Source organism: Pezoporus occidentalis, unplaced genomic scaffold (genome assembly GCF_034315485.1).
Source record: "Pezoporus occidentalis ecotype Australia unplaced genomic scaffold, CSIRO_AGI_Poc_V1 ctg75, whole genome shotgun sequence".
Classification (NCBI taxonomy): domain Eukaryota; kingdom Metazoa; phylum Chordata; class Aves; order Psittaciformes; family Psittacidae; genus Pezoporus; species Pezoporus occidentalis.
In genome coordinates this window covers 995,364-1,020,927 of record NW_026916104.1, presented here as the reverse complement: position 1 = coordinate 1,020,927, position 25,564 = coordinate 995,364, and the positions used below count along the sequence as shown (strand labels likewise).

At 44.1% G+C, this 25,564-nt stretch overlaps 2 protein-coding genes across 4 annotated transcripts in view; one reads left to right on the top strand and one right to left on the bottom strand.

Annotated features, from left to right (window-relative positions):
• Positions 1-8,844, top strand: part of SCRN1 (secernin 1) — a 34,913-nt gene extending 26,069 nt beyond the window's left edge. Inside the window, exons 5-9 of the mRNA XM_062602093.1 lie at positions 2,216-2,410; positions 2,809-2,974; positions 4,490-4,670; positions 6,266-6,425; positions 6,701-8,844. Of these exons, the coding sequence (XP_062458077.1) occupies positions 2,216-2,410; positions 2,809-2,974; positions 4,490-4,670; positions 6,266-6,424 (701 nt within the window). The 3' untranslated portion in view covers position 6,425; positions 6,701-8,844. The remainder of the gene's footprint in view (positions 1-2,215; positions 2,411-2,808; positions 2,975-4,489; positions 4,671-6,265; positions 6,426-6,700) is intronic.
• A 2,178-nt stretch (positions 8,845-11,022) lies between these two features.
• Positions 11,023-25,564, bottom strand: part of WIPF3 (WAS/WASL interacting protein family member 3) — a 38,074-nt gene continuing 23,532 nt past the window's right edge. For all 3 annotated transcript variants that reach the window (XM_062602092.1, XM_062602090.1, XM_062602091.1), the window contains exons 3-8: positions 18,581-18,713; positions 17,828-17,956; positions 15,597-16,343; positions 13,931-14,077; positions 13,147-13,248; positions 11,023-12,203 (exon numbers count right to left, since the gene is read on the bottom strand). In XM_062602092.1, the coding sequence (XP_062458076.1) occupies positions 12,163-12,203; positions 13,147-13,248; positions 13,931-14,077; positions 15,597-16,343; positions 17,828-17,956; positions 18,581-18,713 (1,299 nt within the window). In that variant the 3' untranslated portion in view covers positions 11,023-12,162. The remainder of the gene's footprint in view (positions 12,204-13,146; positions 13,249-13,930; positions 14,078-15,596; positions 16,344-17,827; positions 17,957-18,580; positions 18,714-25,564) is intronic.

The following is a 25,564-nucleotide window of genomic DNA, read 5'->3' as shown; positions in this document are numbered from 1 at the left end:
TTATTATCAGTTGCTGGTTTTGGTTTTGAAGGGATTTTTATTTTCATAAGAGTAGATATTTTTAAAATTTACTCATGTCTGAATGAACTAAAAATTCAGGTAACTGGAAAGGATTTTTATCATCCATGCTTTGAGCTGTGGCAGGTACATTGAATTAGGTTTTCATTTCCCCTTCAATGAAAGGTAGGAGATAGCAGGTATGGGGAAGTGGGAGGTTTAACTTCGGAAATCCCAAAGCAAAGAAATAGCACCAGCCTGTGTAAAGTTGTGTGATCTCCTATTGTCAGTTCATGCCATCAAATACGAATCAACTTACCTTAGTGGGGATGGTGTTTTCCCAAGCAAAGCTTGCATTTTAAGGAAACCTATGGGACAGAAGTCCTCTAGCACAAACAGATACCCGGCATAGGGGAGGAAAGAATGATAATGCTGTTCTCAAAGTCCAAATTCTGCAAAGCAGTTGGCTCCTGAAGTTCCTGGGGTCATGCAGTGACATCCTGCCACCTCCTGTTAACATACCTGGCTGATACTTGAAGAATAGTGGTTTTTACTAGCCTTTTTAGCTGCATCCAGCAATACGTAACCTTCACATCGTTCTTCCCAGCAGAGATACTGCTCCTTTCACCTGCTGCTTGCAGCTTTTTGAAATGACACTGCAGCTCTGTTCCAATTTTACCAGCGCATCTCTCTTCAGGAAGTCCCTTTAAGCTGCAGCTAAGTAGTTTCCATCTCCTGCAGTCTGCTGAGGCTGCCAGGCTGCGGGCTATGCAAGAGCTCTGTATTTCATAGTTTGTTCAGGGGGTTCTTCCTTGCAACCATAAGCATGCCTCTTAGGCTTTCAAATGACTGCACAAATGCTGCTAAAACATGGAAAATGTGTCATTCCCCAGTGTGAAGGCGTTTTTTTTTTTTTCCTGATTCTGTCATCATTGCTGCCGTTCTGTAAAGCTTATAGTGAATATTTATCAAGGAACTCTCTTACAGTAATTTAAGGATAAACACTTTTACAATCCTTCCTATTACTGTTCTTCAGTCAGAGTGGAAATACTTATTTGCTTGATAAATTTTCATTTCTTGAAGGTGATAAAACCCATGAAATATTATTTTACAGACATCACTAAATGTAATGTTTAAAGAGCTCTTAAGGAATGGCTTGCCTAGCTTGATACAAACACAAATATTCCTATCACTCAAGTGAAGAAATTCAAGAAAGAAAGGTTTCCTGTTTGGGAGTGTAAATCAGAACAATCTCTCAGTGACCCTGGTAAAAGTTGGAACTGAATTACAATGACTTTTTTTGCAGGCCGATGCAGAGAACTTCCTACTCTAAATTGTTAGTCATTATTTAAATTGCATGCACAAGACATTACAAAAGCAAGCTTACTTTTGTGGAAGGCAGTGTAATAGCTTTCACAAATACTACTTTGGTTTCTGTTTATGAAAAAGTTTGTGCTAAATTCCAGAGTCTGGTTTTGTTTTAGTTTAGAGATTTACTTTATCAGCTCTTTCTCTGGCTTCCAATGTATTTGCTTTATGCTCTCTGAAGAGTATCTGCAGCAGCCACTGTTAGTCATGCTGTAGATACATGGATATAAGCACTGCAGTGTTTTTGAGAAAAGCAAATTAAAAGACCCTTTAATATTCTTTGAAGGCTACTTAAACTTTCTTTTTAATTCATGCCATTTTAAAATTTAAGATTTAAAAGTAAGTTCAGTTTAAGGCCATCTTGCAACTAAGAGTAAAATTGTTTTTTAACTGGGAAGCTTAAAGCAATTGGTAAGCTTTTAAAACCATCTTCCAAATCAAATTTCCAGTTTAGGAGGGCAAGGAATTTTTGTGAAACTAAATGCAGTCAGACCTCGAGCCTTGTTGTGGCAGTGGAATACACCACTGGAGACAAGAGTAGGTATATTTGGACACCACTGTAATTTCATGGTCAGAATGTGAGAGGTCCAGATTGTGAAACTGGTATTCTGACTAAATACCACTATTAATCAGAAGGCAGTGTAAATATCTAAGTAGGGCACATATAATTGAGCTCTGCAATCTGCAGTGATTGGTAATTCTGTGTGTGTGTAGCTGTGTAGTTATGCAGCCATGCCAATGTACATCCTAACCAATGGTTTAGTTTGTTTCCTAATTGAAATTAAATTGTCCTTCCAGCTTCTCCCAGAAAAAACTGTATTAATGCTTTAATACGTGACTCTTTCTACAGAGGGGGTAAAATGCATTTGCAATCAGCTTTCATTAACTACAAAAATTGATGCTGAGCATCCTGAACTAAGGGATTACGTGAGAAGTCAAGGCTGGTGGAATGGAGACTCTGACTTCAATTTTTCTGAAGTGTTCTCTCTCACTGATGACCATTTAGCCTGCTCTTCTGGCAGGGAGAGCCTAGAAAAGCAAGGTGGTAAGTGTTGAATCTTCCTCCTGTGTATGCAGCGGGATTTTTAGTCACCGCTGTCTCTTTTCAGGCATTCTGTCTGGAACATGTAACTGGGAGCGCCTCTACATGTGAACGATGTGGAGAGAAAGACCAGAGCTGAAGACTCTCCCTAAACTTCCCACAGTTTAGGATGAAGCACTAATGTCCCCCTCAAGTTTAATGCTTTAACCCAGGATTGAAATTATAAAATAAGTTTCTTCACTGTTGTTCTGGTGTGCATGATGTGCCACTGCATTTGTGCTTTGGTGTAATTATAGTGACCCTACCTGCTGTAACACCCTGTGAATATATTCAGGCTAAAATCCTTACCTGGAGTCCACGCCATTGAACACTCAGGATTTTTTTTTCCCCCCTCCATATAGGTGACGTTTCTGCACAAGCCATGATTGATGTCCTGCGTGACAAGGACAGCGGTGTCTGTGTGGACTCTGAATCTTTCCTTACTACAGCTAGCATAGTGTCTGTTCTGCCTCAGGACCCTAGTTTTCCCTGTATTCACTACTTCACTGGCACGCCAGACCCTTCAAGGTAAGCCACAATTATGGGGTTCCTTGAGGGCAGAGCAGGTGGTGGGTTGAAAGATATTAAACCCTGCTACCCAAATTGGAACATGCTTCAAGAGCTTGTTCTAACTAGAAATGCAATCAGTAGTTACTGGTGTGTAATCTGACAGTCTTGTGTTACTGAGCGGCATCTCGATGCAATTCTAAGTGAGCGCCACTGGGCTGAAAGGCCATACCTGGAACTTTGCCTTAATTCAGAGGTTCTAGAGTAAATATAGCTCAGAGAGGTCCCAGGAACTACTACTCCAGCCTAGTTGCTTTCCAGTGGGTTCTTGTTGAGGTGATGAGGTTGTAGACTGTTTTAGTCACCTCTCTTGAACAAGTGGGTGCAAACCTGAAACAAATAAAGTGTCTAACTAGCAAAGAGGGGATGTGTACTGTAGGTAGCTTCTCATGACATCTAAATGTTACCTGGGAGATGTTTCTCTGTTACCCAATTATGTTTTTTATTGGAGGAACAATTTCCAGTTGGTTTAAACGATGTTATTCAGGAGATCTGCCACTTGCATTGAGTTAAAGAGGTTTTGGAGAGAAGAAAATGGCACCCTTGAACAGCTGACAGTCATTCCTGTAAGAAGAGTGGTAGTAAGCACTAGATTCTATTGAGGGCTACAGGAGTCATCCATGCCAAAGGGACTTTTCACCCACTTTGCATTATGCAACTCAGACTTTCAGGGTTAAGTATGAAGTTTGAGCTTGCTTACCAAAGCTTTCACTTGGTGCAAATCCTTTGAGATAAAAAGGAGCAAAGCTTCAAATTGTTTTGGTGAGATTTTTGTCTTTTTAAAAGGTTGAGAACCTGGCTGTAAAAAAACCTCCTTGTTCAGAGGCCCTTATCTTACACTCTAATGCAGTAAAAACCACATTATTTTAAGCGTGCAGCTAGTGAGTCACATAAACTCTTAGTCAGCAAGGCTTCATGACAGTGATGGAAGGGGTAGCAGCAATGAACCTGCTGACTGTGTGCAGTCAGTGGTTATTAGTCATGTTTTGCAGAAGCCTTGCATTTCTGGCAGCTTCTTTACTGCAGAATGCAGGGTGCAGTTTCTCCATGCACTTGACAATACCTACTCTCAGATTCTGTCAGTGGTTTTGATTTTAATGACAGCTAAATCTGGGGGGAGAAGGAGAGATGGCTGTATGAACAGAGGAGAAAAAGTGGTGCAAGGCTGAATGCTGAGATTTCTGTAAAACAAACTTGGAGAGGAAATACAGTCCTACTTTTCTAAAGAAGTGACAAAGCTGGCATGAAAGAGACCAAACATGATTATAAGTAAAAGGTCTAATAAAGTTTTACTGTTACGTTAAAGGACATAAATTTATTTTGCTTGAGACCAGTACCAACTCTAGCCTAGCCTATGCCTAGTGCAGATGAATTACCTTTGCTGTTCTGTATCTGTTTTATTATAGCCTGGTGAATATTTCAATTACATATAAAATCTCTCTTATTACTGCAAGCAGTAATTCTCATTTATTTCAGGTCCATATTTAAACCCTTTCTTTTTGTTGATGATGTAAAATTAGTACCAAAGGTACAGTCGCCTTCTTTTGGCAATGATGATCCTGCTAAAAAGATACCTCGATTCCAAGAGAAACCTGATCGCAGGCATGAACTGTACAAGGCACATGAATGGGCCCGATCTCTCCTTGAGAACGATCAGGTAAGAACTGTGGGACCTGGAATTAAAGTAAATGTACATTCCTAACTCCATAATTTACTTCAGAATCATTCACTGAAATGCATTCTCAGAATTTTTGCATGTTTAGCTTGAATAATGATGCCCTCTGAAGGACAAACTATTCTGCATGGTGGGTTTTCTGGTCATCCAGGAAGTGTTGCTCTGCTCCATTACTTTTACATTACTTTCTCAAACTGAGAAGCTGATGAGCTTATTCAGCCTCCACTGTGTTTATAGTCCTTTTTAAGTGATTATTGAACACTGGATGCTAGTGCAACATGGTATCAGCATTACATACTAGGATGGTGGCAGGAATGTTATAATTTAAATTACATGGTGGATTAAGAACTACATAGTTGGAGGTTTTGGGGCCTTTTAAGAACTAATTTTTGTATGACAGTTTTGCAAGTCTTGATTTAATGGATTTCTGTTAATTTGTAAGAACTAATTGAAAAGGCTATGCAAGAAAAAAGGATGCTTTCCAGTGCCATGCAACAAGTACCTGAGAGCTAAAAACTTTTCAGTGTAGAAATCTGAAGTGTTAAAAATCTCTTATGGGAATAAATAAAGGCAGGAAGGGAATTATTCTGTGCAGCTTTTCCAGCTGATTGAGATACAGGTTTTGCTGTCATGGTGCAAGTAGTTTGATAACTGTTCTTTGATGTTTGTAATTACAGCTACAGCAGTAAACTGGGTAATTGGTTATAAAGTTTATCAGAGGGAGAGATCACCGGGGCATGCCAGTCACACTTATATTGGAATTTTGGGCAATTTCTGGCAGACCCACATAGTCATGTTGGATTTGATTTTCTGAAGTTTTTGTTTGCATAAGTCAGAGTCTTGCTAAGATCATAACAGCATTCGGAGTCGCTCATTAGTGATTAAGGAAACCATGATAACCTTTGCTAGTACAAACTCTTTTGAAATGCAGTTTTGGCTAGATGTGGTTTTTAATCCCTCAGAATGGTTTATTTTAAAGCCTCTGGTCTCTGATAATGTCAGCTCTATATGCTGGATAAAACAAAATGACACTGTCTTTAGGAGAGAACTTCTTGTCTAGAAACATGAAGAGCAGTATGTCAGAATGGCACACAAAGCCTTTCCTGGGACCTGGAGTCTTAATGCTGCAACATTACACATAATTTCAGGTTTAATCATCATCTTGCAGGTGATGATCTGAGGAATACGCGTATACATACTATGATCTGTACAATCCTACCTCTACTCTTCTGACATAGTTCTGTTTGCAGATTTACAGGTTTAATAAGTTGCTTTACTTCTTTCTCATGTGTACAAGCATTACAGCATTTTCCTCAGTCCATCTCTCATTCCATCTGCCTTCTCTACTTTAAAATCAGCAACTCCTTTTTGGTTATTTTTCTTAATGCGCAAGGTGTCTAGCACTGTTCCTTTTAGCCTTTAACCATTAAAAAAAACCCTGTTCACTGGAATAATTTGTACTTAAAAAGATTTTCTCATCTTTAAAAATACTTGGAAAGATCTCCATAATAGAACAGTAAAATGCTTTAATGAGTCTGTTTCCTGGTTAATTAAGTTTGGTTGTTTCATGCCCATAGGATAAAGGCCAGAAACTGATGAGGATTATGTTAGACCTTGAAAGACAAGGGTTAGAAGCAATGGAAGATATCCTCACCCGTGCAGAGGTTCTGGATCCTGCTGAAGTAGTGGATCTTTTCTATGACTGTGTTGACACAGAACTAAAGTTCTTCAAGTAAAGTAAGCAAACACTTCCAATTCTTTAGATACTGAGTTTCTGCTGCCAAGTACCAGTGAATGTGAAATGTTGGATCCGATTCCAATCCTCCTCCTTCTCTTTAGCACTAAGCTAAGAGTGTTCAGAATCAGGTCCAAAGCCACCTTTCTACCTCAATGCATCTGCCCACATTGTCCCTGGAGTTCCTTTTCCCTGTGTTGCATTGCAGGCAGTTTTTATTTTTCTCAATTTCACTCTTGCTTGGAATGGATTTTAAATGAATTTTATCTCATTTCAGCTACGGTGGCTATTGCTAGCCTTTTCACTGGAAGACTGCAAAGTTCTTCAGGCCTTGAAAGAAAGTCTTTACACCTGTGAATTTGCAGGAAAACGTTTCTAGAGGAAAAAAAAATGTTACTTGCTAGCTGTATCTGGTTAACAAATTGCTTTTCTTTGTCCAATCTTGTGGTGTTCCTGTTTGTGTATGTATATAGTGAAAGGAGAAAGTCACTGACTGGTCCAATTACTTTGTGCATGCTGGCTAATTTAGTACAGAATGTTTAAATATGTATGTTGGGCAACCAATTAAAGCAAAGATTAACTTCATCAGGCTAACTGCCATATCATCATTGAAAGCAATCTGGTTTGCCTCTGTTGCTCAGGACTAGGCTTGCAGCAAAGCTGACTCGCGTTTTCCTCTTGCTAATTCATACAAAGAATGGCAGAGTTGAAATCCCAGTTTTGTGGGGGCAGGAAGGTAAGTCCTGGTTCTTGACCTTGCTGTACTGGCCTCAGATAGGTATATCTGGTTACAGTAGCTCTGCTTCTGATGCTATGCCTGTACAAATGAGCAGAATTAGGTCCCCCAGGTTACGTTTTGCCTTCACCTGCACCCGACTTAAGGAAGCTTGTGTTTGTAATGCACCTGGCTGCTGCTGTAGTGCTGAGCACTGAAATGCAGAGCCAGCCTAGATGCTTAAGACATCTGTATATAACCTATTGACTCTTAAGGTGCAATTAATAAGATGTCATATTTATATACAAGCTACAAATTTGGAATTGTTTTAGGGAATAGATGCTGGACGTTGAACAGTAACACTTGACTATTCTCCGTCTTTCTGCTTTTATACAGTTCTTCATAATCTCTGTGCATATACATGGCCAGTGAATCCAGGAGGTACCAGTGAGTTACTGGTGGTTGTGGCAATCCAGCTGGTTAGGCTTAGAAATGTCTGTCTTACGCTTCCTTATGATAAGTGTGGTTCTGCAGCATGCTTCCCTTCCTTGACAGTCCTGCAGATAGAACTGCTTTTCATGTGTTTCCCTCTTGTAGAAATGAGATAGGGCAAACAGTTTTAAGAATTAAACCAGTGACCGCTGTTTCCTGTCATGCAAAGATGGATTTTTTTTGTTTTTTAACAGGAGGTTCAGACAAGAATTCCATATCTTTGATAAGTGGAAGTTAGTTTATGGCATTAAAGTCCTTCACTGTTCAGGGAAGGGGATTGTGAAGAACCATGGATTTCTCTACTGGGGAAATAAAAGCTCCTTAGGAGGCAGCAACACCTCACCTTGATACTGTGAGAGTTGTGCATTTGGGAAACAGTCATAGCCATATTGGCACATTTAGTTCTCAGAAGTTTTTGGAATGAAATTTTTCCATTCAAACTCATTGCTTTGGTGCTGCCTTACCTGACAACTGGCAATTGGACAAGAAAACATTGAGCCTTCTCACTTAGGAAAAACAAGCATGAAGATACTTTCTCTTATGCCCTACCTAATAATCTTCCCACTCACAATTCACTCTTCCCACACTCTCTATTGCAGGAGCAACTCCTGTGCCTTGGTATTATGAAAATGGAAACAAGGGAAGGAGAAAATAGGCAAGGTAACCCTAAAATTAAGCTTCTATCTGCCTGGCCAGAATAGGGTCTGCAAGGGCTGTGCTTCATTTCTGAATGTGTTGTGCTATATGCACACCGTCCACCGAAGTAAATGGATTTCCCATGAAATCCACTTTTGGAATGAAAGGCTGCTTCAAATGAAAATACTACTAGTCAGAGTACATCTAACACATATCATATTGAACTTAAAAGCTCCTGCTTTAAACTGTTGCTTGCTGCGCACTTTGCATCCTGATAGGAGTCGCACTAGATGTTTGTGAACAAGGGGAGAACAGGGATAAAATGACTGACCCGTCTAGAGGGTTCAGATCAGGATATACCACTTCACACAAGTCTTTTGCACAACTTGGATCTGCAACCTTTGGGAGGTGGGAGGGAGGCAAGATGAAAGAATGCGTTCCTGCTAAAACCGTACTATATCTTATTTGCTTGTTTCTTAAGAAAGAAGAAACCAACGTTTGCAATTATCTTGTGGGAATTTATGTCCTTATTTGGAACTGCTTATGCCAGAACTAATAAATTGTTTTGAGCACAGTGATCCAGGTACTAATTTTCTAGTAATATGTTTCTTTTGCTTCAGCCACCACTGGTTCTACAAGTTTGAGAAACCAGAGCACTCACATACCCTTAAAACTACCAGTAGTCTTGAGTGCAGCAGTGGCTTAGTGGAAGGACAGAGTGGGACTACTGGAAGTGACGGCTGCTGTGATTCTCTGTATCTCCAGGTTATAGCAACTTAGAAGCTTCAGTGGATCTTGAACAACAGTTAGTATATTAAGGGAATAACATTACACCAATGCTTCCAAATATGCACAGCCTTTTTGATTTAATCCCTGAAAGATGATGTTTGCATCTAATCGTAATAAAAACAGGAGTAAAATTTTTTTTTCCTTTAGTTATCTCCTGGCAGGTCATCTAGCATTAAGGAGCTGTAAAATCCTCATGATGGTACTTATTACAGAGCAGTACACAAGTTCCAGAACAAATGAGAACCAACAATAAGTCACCTTTAATAGTACTATAACAAAATATTCATCAAAGCAGTAATAAATGGTACTGGGTGTTTCAGCAGCAGTGTATGTGCTGGCCACTGCTTATTACTATATTCATGCATATTTATCAAGTAACTATAATAATGACAGTGACAGTAAGTATTGGTCAAAGCATCACTTAATTTTTTCTTTTCACATGATGTACAGCAAGGTATCATAATAGGCTAGGAAAAGACTAATGATGCTTTCTTAGAGGCCTGCAGGTGAAGAGCTGCTTACCCTTACACCATCTCCACCCTATGAGCATGCACATGTATGTGAGTAAGAGATAGAGCACAGATGAGCTGCCGCAAGAACTAAGAGAAGAGCAGAGATATGTGAAGACACAGTTAGCTGTGTTTTCCCAATAGTTTTGTTCAAAGGCATGGCAATGGGGAAATATCTTTACCTGTGATTTATAATGTTATTACAGTTGTAACTGAGGGGAATTTATAGCAATTATATAAATTAATGCCATAAGTGTAAATAGCCTGACTGTTGGCACCAGGCTCACCCTGGAACAGCAGTGCCCTTTTAAGGCTGGTGAATCATAATTGTTTAGATAGGAAAAGACCTTTAAGATTATCAAGTCTGTTAACCAGCACTGCCAGGTCCCACACTAAACCATGTCCCTAAGTGCCACATCTACACCTCTTGAGTTACAGTCACTTCCCTGGGGAGCCTGTTACAATGTTTGACCACCCTTTCAGTGATGAAATTTTTCTTAATATCCAGTCTAAACTTCCCCTGGTGCAGCTTGAGGCTATTTCCTCTTGTCCTATTGCTTGTTACTTTGGAGAAGAGACTGACTCCCACCTCACTACAACCTCCTTTCAGGTAGTTGTAGAGAGTGATAAGATTTCCCCCCCCCCCCCCTTCTCTTCTCCAAACTAAACAACCCCAGTTCTCTCACCTGCTCCTCATCAGACTTGTGCTCCAGACCCTTCATCAGCTTCATTGCCCTTCTTTGGACCCACTCCAGCACTTCAGTTTCTTTCTCATAGTGAGGGGCCCAAACCTGAACATATTATTCAGGGTGCAGCCTTACCAGGACCAAGTAAACTTCCAGCCACAGCCACTCTTCCCCAAGCCTGCATGGGGTTGTTGTAACCCAAGTCCAGCAATTTCTGTAGGAAGGGGAATCAAAGAGTGGTTGAGGGTGGAAGGGATGGCTGGAGGTCATCTGATCCAACCCTCCTGCTCAAGCAGGGTCACCTACAGCAGGCAGCCCAGGACTGTGTCCAAATGGCTTTTGAGTGTTTCCAAGGATGAAGACTCCAGAGTCCCCCAGGGCAACCTGTGCCAGTGCTCAGTCACCCTCAGAATCACAAAGTGTTTCCCGATGTTCAGGCGGAGCCTCCTGTGTTCCAATTTTGTGCCCACTGCCTCTGGTTCTGCCACTTGGCACCACTGAAAATAGCCTGGATTCACCTTTATACTTTCCCTTCAGGTATTTATGCACTTCGATGGGATGCTCTTGAGCCTTCTCTTCTCCAGGTTAAACAGTTCCAGCTCTCTCAGCCTTTCCTCATAGGAGAGATGCTCCAATCCCTGCGTCACCTTAGTGCCCTTTGTAGGACTCTCTCCAGCATGTCCATATCTCTTGTACTGAGGAACTCAGAACCGGGCACAGAAGTCCAGGTGTGGTCTCACCAGTGCTGAGTGAAGGGTAAGGATCACTTAGGCAGTGAAATGCACAAGAGTAATTTGTGCTGGGAATAGATTGCTTTTGACCAGACCTGAACTTCTGCAATCCAAAGACCTTACCCCAGGCTGCATATGAAAAGCAGAAGCTCATGTCTTTGCTGTAGGTTGTTACCTTTTTTCAGCCAACTCTATCTTTGGGGAGTGCTTGCTCCACATGGTGTATTTTGGACAATGAATCCTCACTGCCTTGTGTGAACAGTAGTAGCTCTAGTTGCCTGTTTAAAATGTAGGCTTTGGACCACTCATCCAAAGGCCTCCTAATTGCTGGGTAAAGACAGTCCATCACACAAAATGGTAAATAACCATTTGGCCAGCCAGAAATACAGGACAGTTGCCCTTACATACATACTTCATAGCATGTGTATTCACACACACCATTGGGTTTTTTTTTTTGCTTACAGTAGAACAACTTCTCTTTTCTTCCAGTTTGGAAAATTTCCATCTTCCTTCTCAAGTCAAGTCCATGACCACCCTACCCAGCTGGGCTTCTTCAGGCACTATCCTATAAGGATCTGTATTCAATAGGAGGTAGGCTCAACAGCAGCCACAGCTCCTGGTCATCTCTGTCCTCTTCATGATTGATGAGAAGAGGATTGTGGGCCCATCTGTTCATGAAAGTGATATTCTGCTGCGATCTGAGGATAGGCAGAATAGAAGAAATAAAGGACCGTACAAAGAGACTAAAGGTAGCATGTTAGCTTCTGGCAGTTCATTGAAAAATGGCTGAATAATAACTGGAGAATTTCCAAGATACTTTAAAATTATGATGGAAGGGGAAAAATTAACTCCAGGCATGTATTGCAAAAAAGTATCCTGAGGTAACGTGTCAGCATGATTGAGAATTGTTTCAACACTACAAAGAATTTCAATTTTATGCTGCTTTTCTTAAAAAGTATCCACCTATATACAGTAATTTAAAAGCTGTTACTAACACTCCTGTAGTATGTAGTCCAGTTCAAAAAGCATGATGTACATTGCTGTTCCAGTCTATAGAATGTTAACAGCGCAGCACTTGCAAATCAAATACAATCTCTATCACTGTAATGGGAACCCCTCTGTTTCAGATATTATCTTGATGTTGTTCTTTTTTGAATCCAGAGAGCATCAAAAGACTCTTCTCATCTAACGTGTGTTCTTAATGGAGGATTTTTGGAGGGATCTGTAAATAGATAGGAGAGGTTTAATCAGAGGAGATAGATACATTTTTGGGGTATGTATTTTGGACACAGTTCTACAGCAGGGATGCTGCATTTATATCTAATCCTTGAACTGATACATATCGACATATATATACAGACATGTATTGCTTATGCTCTGTAGCCCTTCAGTGAAAAGTCTCTAATGAGATCATACAGCAGACAATTTAGACTGACAGAGGCTGCTATGAAAAGTCATGCAAAGTACCTTGACATGGAAAGAGAAAAATCCCTTTCAACTTTAAAGTTGAAGATAAATAGTTGGAGCTAACAATATGGAAAAGGCAGGGGTTTATAAAAAGCACAATATAGGCATGAGAGCTTTCAGCACCTTTAACTACCAGTTTTCAAAGCTGGATAGGTGAACTTCTGCTCTTACCACAGTGACCTGATACCCAGTTTTTAATTAAAGGAGAAGCAAGGTTCAGTCATTCATTACTTTCCCAACAAGGCTCAGGTACTAAGTCCTCTTGTTACTCAGGTATGTAAAACACCATGTGCAGGATTTAACTCAAAACATGTGATGGATGACACTGATCAAGTCACCTTTCTTTTGTGATTTTACAAGTTCATGAACAAAAAAAACCCAACTCAGTATCTGCCTAAGTCTGCTTATGTGACACCACTGTTTTTAACATTAAGGGCTCTGCAAATTCAACACTCCACAGAACACAGCCTGCATGCCAAGCCACATAATTTTATTTTTAGCTCCTAAGACTTTAATTAATTAAGAGCTTTTCATTATGTCTTTGGTCCCTGTTACCACTGTAACAAATCCCATTACTCTCTGTGCCTATGCTGGCAGTCCACTTCTTCAAGTTAATGCTGCTTTCTGTTCTTTATTTTCACTCCCTGCTTCTAGTCCTATTGGATAATTATCAGATCTTCTCATGTTTACACACTTACCTCTAGCTGTCTTGCTGGGATAGATTTTCTGAAATGGCTTGAATTCGTCAGGTGGGGGGAAATCTTCCACAGAATGGAAAGTAAATTTAGATTCAAAGTCATCTGGGAAGTTTCAGAGAAATAGACATCAGTCACTGTTAGAGACAGACTTAAAAATAATAATAAAAATGCCACAAGTCATTTCAGTTTAAAATGCTGACTTGTTTTCCCCTGGAATTGATAGTGGCTCATTCTGTATAACCAGTCTTGGTGAGTACTTCTGTGAGCCATCCAAGTTTTCTGGGTTAATTGCAAACACTGCCTGCTACTAACTGAAGTTAAGCTCCTGGCTGCAGTTCCAGTTTCCTGCATTGATGATACTGCGGTACAGAGGTAATTCCTAGGTGGTTTTCAAGCCATTTAGCTGTGAATGAATGGCCAGTTCACCAGACCACAAAAATAATTCTTATCAGTCTTTGCTCTATAGTACTGAAGCTGCTAAATATCCACAAACTGGTTTTAAGAATAGTAATATAAGGACATTATGGCAACTTTTCACAATCTTAAATAATTCTTCAGGTAGCTCATGCTTTTCTTGTCTACTCGATGATTCAAAGCCTGCGTGAAAAGCCTAAATTTTCCCTTATTATATAAGGTTGTACAAAAATGTTTCTAATGGCTCTGGTTATACTACCCTGTTAATGCTGTGAGAAAGTCTTGACTGACTTTTTGAGGTCTGAGACATACAGGCTTTTGTGCTGAAGTTGTTAACTAAGGCTAAGAGATCTGATTTAGAGGAAATTACCGATGATGTGCATGTTTCCATTTTTAAGTGGTGGGTAGGGGTCATGAGCTGCAGCCCAGGCTGAGACTCCAGACTTGCTGGTAAGCTCAGTTGTAGGTGACCTTGCTGGTGGCTGTGGAGGTGTGACTAGCTTCCCAGCACCAGTTCCTGAAAAAGCAATAGCAGACCAGCGCATAAACATCATTGTGACTTAACAAACCGAGCATAAGCTTTGCAGAAGAGGAGGGGAAGTGTAGAAGGAACACAATACTGGGGGCAAACATACCCAGCTCCATAGCTGTTGTTTGTCAACCCTGACCGTGGATTTAGAGCATTAAGTATTAAAGTCACTATGCTAGTTCTAGTTCTAAGGAAAGTCCAACGTTCTGCAGTGTGGTTTAGTCCCGTTCGGAGGTGAAGACTCTCATTCCACTTTCACAAGAACAAGCAGTTTCTTTACGGAAAACAAAAAAACCCAAGCCAATCCAACCCTGCTGAATGGTATTTCTAAAAGAAAACAATTTCCTGACACCCTGCCAGCCATGCAGCGATACTACCATTGTTCTTGTGCATTTCACTGACCAGTTGCAAGAGCCATCAAAGTTTGTACTTTCTGGGCACACCTACCACGGGCACTGTGTAAGGGGGAAGGAGCCCAAGGCCTCTGCAACCTGCTGCTCCCCCTGGGCAGCCAGGAGACAGGCAGGCTAATTTGATGGAAACCTTGAGAGCTGAGCCACCATGTAGTATAGATAGCTCAATAAAACCATGGCTCAGCAGACAGTTCCTGAGCAGCATTAACCCCCATCAGGAAGCCCCTGACCTGCACACGGCCTTTCCCAGGGCTGTCAAAGGGAACCAGTAATCTTTCCCTCGACTGTGGCTGCTGAAGCACAGGGTACAGAACATTCTGCTCAGATGTGCCTTATTAAGGCTCTGTCTCCTTTTCTCAAGCCCACACAGATCTAGCCTCATTTTTTTTTTAATTATCTTCATTAGATCAGAGAAGTCTGATAAATGCCCTCCATCTGCTCAAGGGCACACTACAGCTCATATCCCTGCTCCCCAAGTAGTCGGAGAAACCTTTGGCCCCATCGCCTTCATCACAGGAGACACTGCCTGCTCCTCTTCTGAAAAGCAGAGGACTGCACCTGTGTTGCCTTTGCTCATCTATGGCTGGAGCTGCCCCATCTTTTTATTCTCTCCTGTGACATTCCCCAGCCATGCCGATACTGCTCCAGACTGCAGGAGTACAGCAGTAGACAGATGTCATGGCTAGGCTGGTGATTGAGCAACTGCAGATGGGGCAGACACGGTGGTGTGCACTCCACTGCCCTACCTAAGAGTGTTAGGAGACTGTTAGGAGACTGCTGGAGATGCAGCAATGCCAACACAAAGGCAAGAAGCAGCGGTCCTCAGACGTTGCTTTCACTGATCAGCATGTTGCTTCCAAGAATCACAGTTAAACTATATGGCACATGTGCCCAGGGCTAAGAAGAACCTGACGTCTCACATGCACGCCATTCAAGCTACCGGTGTTCCTCCCATGCCATGGACCTCATCCTTCAGCTGTCTCTGCTCCTCACCTCACCCCTCCAAGGTCTCCAGACACCAGTGCAATTCCATGACTGGCCAAAGGGAAGGAAAAGCCCCCCTATCTTCCATCATTCCAGCATGGTGCTCTCACCTGTGCCTCGGCCGGGCCTCTTCTTCCTGGTCTCTGGTGCCACCGCTGCTACAGGCTGATGGAGGCTGGGGGTGGGAGGGAGCGGCAAGGACTGGATGCTGCTTGGCTTGTGGAGCTGGGACAGCAGGTTGGGAGACTTGGGGGGCAGCGGCGGGGGCACGTCAGCGCTGCCGGGAGCGCTGTTAAAGGCTGGGGAGGGTGGGAAGGAGAGCCTGTTGGAGGTCAGGGGGTGCGCGTGGGGCGGGGGAGGAGGCGGGGTGGGGGGCAGACAATCCCTGCCTTCAGCCGGGGTGGGAGCAGCAGCAGGGAAATCGGTTGTCCTGCTTGGAAACCCGCAGGGGGGCACAAAGGGCAGGGGAGGAGGAGGAGGAGGAGGAGGAGGTGGAGGGGGTGCGTGTGGAGCACCTGCCTGAAGCTTAGTGAGTTTGTCAGGCTGAGGAGGGGCTGCGCTGGGGGACACCCCCTTGGGAGGGCGCTCTGCTGGGGGGGGCACAGCGGGAGGAGGGGGGAAGGTGAGGGAAGGTTTGCTGGCAGCAGGCGGCGGCGGAGGGGGTGCCGGCAGGCTGGGCCGCCCGGGCACGGTGCCGGGCCCTCGGGGGGCGCTGGGGGGGTCTGGTGGAGCAGGTGCCCTGGGGCCTTCGGTGGGATGCGAGGGGACGCTGCTCGCCTTGGCAGCGCTGCTATTCGGTGGGGCAGCGGGCTTGGGAGCCGCTGGACGGATGCCAGGGAGCTGCCCGGGCTTCCCAGCTGGAAAACAGGTAACACGTTATACGTTGGCTTTTTGATCCCGCTCCTCAGGCAACACACTGCACAGGGCAAGCTCTTCGTCTTCCCCTCCCCAGTGGTGACCCCGAGTGACTAATTCTCCCGAAACACCTCATAATCCAACATGTTGCCCCTGGTGTGAGGGGGTTTAGGAGGTGGTAGCTTCCAGTGAGCGCCAGGGACTCTGCTCTCCTGCCTGCTCGTCAGTTTCTGCAAAATGGAACAGTTTAAGAAGTGGCTTTCCTGCAGAGGCCTGGATCTTCATACCAGCCCCATGCGCCTGGTACAGCCTCCTGAACACGGATGGGCCGTCTGCTTGAAGGAATTGAGGGTCCTAGAGAAAAGGCCTCAGCACAAGTAGACTGACATGCATCAACTTGAACCCTTGAAGTGCTCACTTACGATTAAAAACTTCACACCAACTTTACATGAATCTCAATCCCACGGATAAAAGCCAAGGTCTTAAAAGCAGGGCCCAAAGGCTTCCCGTAATGCACAGGTTCAGATGTTTGCTTTTCAACAGCAAATGCCCAAACACTTGACCTTACAAAACGTATTTTGCTGATTAAATGTTAAGGATTTTTCACAAAGCAAGATGTCAAAAAAGGCATCAATTCTATATTTACATAGTCTGATAGGCATGGTCATTGAAACTATTCAACAACTCACAGCAGCTACTGCAGCTGATGCTATATGAGGAAGCCCTAGCACAGGCAATGCTGTGCATCCTGGGTTTGCCTTCCAGGAAGAAACAACCAACCCTGGATGTGGAGCCAAGATCTGCCTTTCCCTGCACATACCTGCTTTGCTCTGTGCTGCCTGAGCAGGCACCAGCTGCCTAGCAGTGCCAGGGGCCATTTTCTGCCACTCTACAAGTCACCCCTTACTGATGCTGGAGCTTCTTGAGGTGAAAGCAGCAGTAGGGCTCCCACATATGCCTCCCTCCTGCCTTTGTGAAGCAAGAACCTTCTTTGTCAGGTCAGTAAGCTACCTTTCTGGCTCAAAGGTGTGCTTTATAAAAGCCAGAGGGCAAAAATCTTAAATACAGATCTTTAAAGTAACACACAGGCTTGTAATAACATAGAAATGCACACTAATGGAGAGAGGGAAATAGGACTGCTCTACCATTTGTGCTGAAGTTGATAAGCTCAGATTTCAATATTCAAGGCGCAGTTAGAAGTTTTCATTAAACTAATATAAAAAAGTCTCAAAATTCTGTACAATCTATTCAATCTCTTTCCTACCCCATGCAGAGACAGCTCATTATTTGTGTTTTAAGGAATAAGGCAGCTGAGGTCTAGAAAGATGATTTTAAGCACATTATTAATTGAGCCTTCCATGGGTACATGATGAACTAAGGGTTCAGAAAAAGCCCCAGTAGAAATCAATAAATCTCACGCCAAAGTACTTATACCCCAAATCACACTTCCGCCCCATCTATTCTTAGATACAAATGAAGCCCTTACCTGACATGTCCCTCTGGCCTGCTGGTCTGAGGACAGGAAAGCCACCTGCAAATAAGCCTCCCAGGGGCTGCTGAGGGCCACTTTTGTTAACAGCTGGGTTAACTGCATCTCTGTTAATTCCTTTGGGTTCTGTTAAAAAGAACAAAAAACCCAGGGTATATCAGGAAGTCACTTCATCCTCACACTGCTAAACTCGGCACCAAACATAGCCAAGACCAGACTTTTCCCTCTTTAAGCACTCAGAAAGGAAAGTTACTGGTAATACAGTAAACTGCCATTAATTACTCTCCGACCCATATCTTGGAGAAAGTACTGTTTGGTGCTTTTTAATCTCACATCAGTAATGACACCAGAAAAGTTGTGTTAGCCAGCATTACATTTATGCTTCCAGATTTCCTTGTTATTTTTTGTTCTTATTAGTAAAGAATTAGTAAACATTTCTGCTGGAGCCAAGAATTCCCACTTAAACATTTTATTAAGAAACTCTCAAAGATTTCATCATTTGTGATCTTTCTGGGATGAGGAATCCCTGTTAGGGTGATCAGTTACAGAGCTGTTATGAAGTGTTGATAGTTAACTGATCTTCAAGCAGGATGCAAGTTTAGAAAGTGTCCCCTGTCTGCACCCTAAAGCCCTGTGAAGATGCAGCCTTTTCCTGAACTTCAAACCTGCCCTTCATTTTGAACACCCTTCAGCTGACCTCCACAACTGAGTGCAGCTCACCCAGGACCTTGCTCAGGACCACACACTTACTCTCAATCTGTGGTGCGCTGCGGTCATTGATTTGAGTCACTTTTCTTAAGCGAGTTCCCTGCTGGATATCAGCTAAGAGTGCATTCCGTGCCTTTTGGTCTTCCTTTCGCAGCTTTGGTACCTCTGAACTTGCCTGTGAACAGTAAGAGCATTAGATGGGAGGCACACACAGAAATGGGTGCTTCGAAAGGACACATAAGCAAACACAGGGTAGAATATTAGAAATAAACCATCCTTGGTAGCCATCAATTCAAAGCCTTTGTGTTGAATCAACAAGAACAGAATCCAGTTATACAGGACACAGGAAAGCTGAGAGTTCAACACAGAAACTTAAACAGAGGAAGTTTAGATTGGAAATAAGGAAGAAGTTCTTTACTGTAGGGGTAATGAGGCACTGAAATGGATTGCCCAGGGAAGTTGTGAATGCTGCATCCTTGGCAGTGTTCAAGGCCAGGTTGGACAGAGCCTTGGGTGACATGGTTTAGTGTGAGTCATGCCTACCCATGGCAGGGGGTTGGAACTTGATGATCTTAAGGTCCTTTCCAATTCAAACCATTCTATTATTCTATGATTCCTTGAAAACAAACAAACAAAAACCAACTTGATGATAGCATTCTGAAAGCAAAACCAAAATCGAAAATACTTGTCCAGCTGCTGAATTAATAAGATGTCAGATTTCCTCATCTTAAACGAAGAATTATACCAATGCAACTTCACTTGGGGTTATTTTTGTACCTGACAAAACCAAACCGAAACCAAGCTAGCTTCGCAGAGCCCCACTAGATGGCACTCGAGGCCGCTGCTAATGCCCGTTGCATTCCGGACACCTGACGTAAAACTCAGAATTAAAACCTGGCCGAGGCTGTAACCTATATTATTTTAAAATATTAGAACCCCCCACATACTATCACACGGTTTCCTAATCTGAAGCAGCGCTGCCTGCCTTTGTGCTCACGGGACAGCCTGTCCCACTGCCCGTTAAGCCAGCCCAGAAAAGCTGCCAGTGCAAGCAGCCTTAGACCAGCCCGGAGCTCTTTCCACTCACATTTTCTGTAAGCTGACAATACTCACTGTGAGAAATGGAAATACCATAACTGCAAGAGGACGATTCCCCTTCTCACAAAAGCTTTTTACCCGTATCTTCAACTTCACACCTCTCTGCTCTCACTAGTGACTTTCCCGTATCAGGACAACAGGGATCTAGATGGATCTGATCAAGACTTGTTTAAAATTAGATCCAGCAGCTGTCTTTTTGTTTCCGGGTTCAAGTGTCCGTATATTATGCCAGCTGTCCACTTCATTTCCCTGATACTCTTCTCTGAGCAGATAGGCTACTGGAACATGAAGTCTTCATGTGCCAATGGCTATTAGGCTAAAATACCCCATGTGACAGGTTGTATTCATGACTGACCCATGACTTGATATCACTGTAACATGGTTAAGAAATTAATTTGTTCACAATCTGTAGCATATAAAACCAGCAGCACTATTCCACAGGCCCATAATGCAGCAAACAAGATGCCTTTCTCTTTCAATAGATCCCCTTACTTCAAGCACAACTCCATCCCGTGCCCAAACTGCTGCTTCTTCCCCCTTGTGTACATGAGACATACAATCTTCCCTGCCCAGCCTGATGGACTCGGGTGATTGATTAGCTGCTGAGTAGCTTGATATGGATTCTCTTTTTCCATTACAAAGTCAAGATGCTCCAAGGTGTAGTGTTGCCTGGTTGCACAGCGGTCAGAGTTCCTTCGGATTTGTTGTTTGCTGCCTGCATTCCCAAGGCCAGTGACAGTCCCTGTCGATAACCATTTCCCCAGGTAAGTCTCTCACCCATTCACCTACTGGTGTCAGTGTTTGCAAACCCATGTTTTCACCATATTGCTTTGTGATACACAATCAGAAAGGATCCTTCCTCCCGTTTATTAAGAAATTAATCTGGGATGCACACTCGTGCTATGCCTGCAATCATAGCACAAGCACAGATGCCAAACATGTAAGTTGTGTCTCAAGAGAAAAAAAGAGGAACTCTATGGGTGTCAAATCCTCAACCCTAATCACATGCAATAGAAGCGTTTCAGCATGAAGACAAATACATTTTGAGTCACTGAGGAAAGCCAGCTGCAAGACAAAAGATGTAATCCTGAGGCTGCTTTCTACCCTGCCATCTGCAGGGCAGCCACATTTATTTACACAAAGAGAAACATCTCAATATTTCAGTGAAAATCAGGAGGGAAGAGGAGAATGTGAAGATCAGTTGTTTCATCAGATACCAGAGCTGCCTCAGGTAACACAGGGTAAAATTAAATTCCATACTTTATTTACATGAATTGGTTAGAGAATGGTGGATTCTCATTACCTTAGTAGCCACTAGGTTATTCTGCTACTATTTCAGACACAAAAAATGGCACATTCAATACATTCTTGGAAATAGAACAGATCAAACCACCCATGTAAATAGCCTGGATGTAAGTGAACTCCTCCCTTTTCACCTCACCAGACCCCACTAGTTCTGTCTTCAGTGTCCTAAATTACATACTCAGCTTTGCCCTTGAGTAAGGTATAAGGTCAATGCTTGAGCGTTGTACCTGTAAACAGGAAAATACCATCAAATCACAATATCTAGAGTGACATTCCAGAGTGTCAATCATCAGTGATGGAAATAAGCATTTCAAAATTTGCAGCTGATAACTGAGACTGGCAGAGAAAGGGATGAGGACAGCACAGTTATACAGAGATCCAAACCACTGCAGCTTGAGGAGCTGAGAAAAAGGACAACAAATCAAGACAAGCTCCCCCACCACTGGTGGAGAAAATAATGAAGGGAAAACAATAACAAAACCCCAGAAGATGCATAATATATAAATTTAAAGCTGAAGATGGCTGGATGAAAAGTTCTGGCCATACCTCTGAAAGGAAAGCCTGCATCCAGAGTGCCACAAGCCTGAACCTGGCAATGGGCTCTAGCAGTGTGCCAGACCTCCTAGCACAGTGCTGTGGCAAGGAGGGATAGCACACTGCTCTGAGATATTTTACCCTTTCAGAAAAGAACATGTGAGCAAAAATGAAATTACAGGTTCAGTTCTGGACTGCAGATCTTTAAAATAACGTTGGAAAACTAGAGCTGCACAGGAAACAGCCAAAGTGGTATTCAAATAGGGTGGAGGAAACAGTTCAGGTTTTAGCAGCTCAGTGTGGTCCACCAGCCCTGAAAACTACCTGAGGGTGGTCTGCCTGCACAACACACTGACCTTCACAGGGAAATGCTGGTGAGGACTCGGCAGAGGCAGGGATTTGGTGAATTAATGGAAGACACAGCCAGGGAAGCTCTGATTAGAAAGCAGCAAGTATGGGAGCAGCGAGACTGAGAGTTCCCTGCAGCAAAGGGCTGCGGGTGGCAGCAGACTATCAATTCCTTGGGCTTCAGATCAGGGCTGGATCCTCTCTTACAGAAGGGGGTTTTGTGAAGCACAAGTTATTATGCCCCATGCAGAGCTACTTCCTGACATGCAGTACCTTGCAGTGGGCAGGAAGCCTGTGGTTCACAACAGTTTCTTCCATTTACAAATTCTGTGAAAGTGAATCATTTTGTTTAGGAGAACAGCTCTGTTTATGCTGTATATACAGACCACACAAGGTCTGGCTCTGATTAATCACAACCTTAACACCCCAAACTGGATTGGGTCAGGCAAATTACTTGCTGAGAGACTTTTGGTTTTAAGGAAAATGGACTGAAATCCATGGCAATGAGCTCCTGGCTGTATGACTGCTAAGGTACTTGCATCACCTTGGGAAAGTCACCTCACATCTTGCAAGACAGATGGGAGCATCGACCTACCCTCTGGGCTCCCATGATACTTAAAATATTTAAGAGGTATACGTGCTCAGATACTAAACTGATGTAAGTGCAGAAGGCACCAGGCATTTGAAGAAGTTTATAGTAGTGCTAACTATCGTCTTTCAGATTTTAAAGAGCACCCCTGCACACAGAAGAGGGGAAATCCTCTGGACTCCGGGCAGGTATTGCAGGTCACAGATGCTGGCACAAGGCATAAGCAGCATGTATTTTGGTAAGAGTTTGAGGACACCCCTTAACAAACCCTTGCTTTTTTCTGCCATGCTTGGCCAAACCCGCTGTCCTGGGTTCAGCAGTAGCAGTCATTTTTTCCCCTTCTTGGTAGCTGGTGCAGTGCAGTGTTTTGACTTTCAGCTCGGGAACAGAGCTGATAACAAGCGATGTTTTGGTTTGGCCAAGGACTTTGTGAGCCTCATGCTCTGCCAGGGAGGAAGGGAAGCCAGGAGGAAGCAGAGACAGGACACCTGACCCAAACTGGAATTCCAGCTGGAATCTGTTCTTTTTGGCGCCCAACGTGGGGCACGAAGGGTTGAGATAACGACAGATCTGACCGGATTAATAGTCATTCGTCACAATGCTGATTTATTGGCTCTCAGAGTCGTTTCTCTTGATCTCACAGCTTCAGAATGTTGTAACTTACGTAGAGCCGGTATTTGCTGTGTTAGCGTTTATCAAGTGTGGGGCCTGGGCTAAGGTTCTTGTCTCATTGTGCTTTATGGCAATGGCTTGTAATACGGGCGGGCTCCAGCAGCAGGGCGGGACGGACGTGGCCGTGGGCTTGTACCTGGCCGTCCGGCTGCTCTTCACCGTCCTGGCCCTCACCCTACTCTCCATCTTCGTGAGGCTGCGGGGAGCTGAGGGGGAGCGGCCCCGGGAGCCGGCGGCAGCCGAACCGGCCCGGGAGAGCGGCCCCGGGGACCAAGCGGCGGCGGGAGCGGGGCCGGAGGCCGCGAGGGGACGGCTGCCGGTGGAGGAGGTCGGGGCGGTCGAGGAGCAGAAGGAAGCGGCTGCCGAGCAGTGGGAAAAGGCGGCGGAGGAGCCGAGCCCCGCGGAGGAGCCGAGCCCCGCCACGGCCGAGAGCATTTCCCGGAAGCCGCCCGCCGAGCCCCAGGAGGATGCAGGAGACCACGCAGCATTTCCCAGCAAGGCAGAGGAGGAAGAGCTGGACTCAGGAAAAGAGAAGCTGGCGGTGGGAGAGCCGGCAAGCACAGCAGCTACACCAGCCCCAGTGACAAGTACAGCAGCATCGTCTGAGAGTGCTGAAGGTTTTGAATGGCCTTTGGGCATCCTTGGGACCTGCCTGCTGATTGTGATGGGGATCAGCATGTTGGCACACACACAGGCTGTGTTCTACCCACAACCATTTTGTCTGATCTCAAAAGTTAAGCAGAGTCAGGTTTGGGTCTTGTATGGGGTTAGACGAGGATATAGGGGGACCAAGAGGTTTTCTCCAAGGCTGGACAGTGATGAGTGGCAGGGTGTGTGGGACAGTATGGGCAAGTATCTAGTCCACTGGGCCCCTCCAGTGCTTTGGAAGCATCGGAGATGGAAGGCAGCTGTATGGAGTCCCCAGCAACAAGCTGCAGAAACTGCTGAAGGGGACAGTGAATTATTTTGAGCCTGGTGGGCCCAATGCACTTCAGGCCATCAGAGCAGAGATGCAACACAGAGATGGACTCATGATCGAGGGGTGGACTTAGCAATGGACACTATTGCCCAGGTTATTCACGAGTGTGAACACTGCACACAGTCTCTCCTGCTCTGGAAGACTGTTACAAGAGATGGAGCCTGACATCATGGACCAGATGGACTCAGCAGCTTTATAGGGACTGGTCCATGCACTAAGATAAGAGTGCACTGAGATAAGTGATGGTATATTGAAAATGTGGGATCTGAGCATGATGTGAATGGTATGGAATAAGGGGTGGATAATGTCCTGGGTTCAGCAGTAGCAGTCATTTTTTCCCCTTCTTGGTAGCTGGTGCAGTGCAGTGTTTTGACTTTCAGCTCGGGAACAGAGCTGATAACAAGCGATGTTTTGGTTTGGCCAAGGACTTTGTGAGCCTCATGCTCTGCCAGGGAGGAAGGGAAGCCAGGAGGAAGCAGAGACAGGACACCTGACCCAAACTGACCAAAGAGGTATTCCATACCACAGCACGTCATGCCCAGGATGCAACTGGGAGTTAGCCGGAAGGGCTGGGGGACTGCAGGGTTGGAGGAGGTATCGGTCAGAGCTTGGTCAGGCTTGGGGGGCGAGTTATCGGTCGGCTGGTGGTGAGATGATGTATTCTCTTCCCTTGTTATTTCCTTTATCATCGTTATCATTGGTGGTAGCAGTAGTGATTTGTGTTATACCTTAGTTACTAAACTGTTCTTATCTCAACCCGTGGGAGTTGCATTCTTTTCGATTCTCCTCTCCGTCCCTCCGAGAGCAGGGGGAGGGCAAGAAAGGGGGGGAAGTGAGCGAACGAATTACCTGACTGGGTTTAAACCACGACACCCGCACAGACAGGGGCTGAGCCAAGGCATCTTCACCACTGCAGTGTGCTACACCCCAGGTTTGGCTTTTGAAGACGGGAAAGACGTTGCATCAAGATAAAGATGGGAATTGGGACCAGATGAGGGGGTTTGAAGGAAATGATCTTGAAGTCATTTCCAACCCTAATCATTCTATGATTCTATGAAAGAAGGATGAACAGAAAGCTCTAGGGTGAGGGATACTGGATCACAGAGACACTTTCATGGAAACAAGAGTTCCTGGGCCAGTGCTGGCCCTCTCTGGCATCCAATCCAACATGATTCAGATGCCAAACTTACAGTAAGAAATGCAAAAGAAAAAGTGTACAAACATGGCAATGGACAATTAAAATCAGCATGTAGAACAGCAGACAGAGCAAAAGCAGCAATAGTTGCATAGACAATATGGTCAGTAATGTGACAGTGCCAAGTCTGGCCAAAGAAATCATCCACCAATGGTGAGAGGCAACTGAAACACTTAAACCTTAATTCAAGGACCTGCAAACCATCAAGGAAGAGCCTGAACAACTGGAAATATAACAAAAGTCCCCGTCCAAATATTACTCCTATATTAACAATAAGTAGAATTCTGGTGTAGACACATATAGATT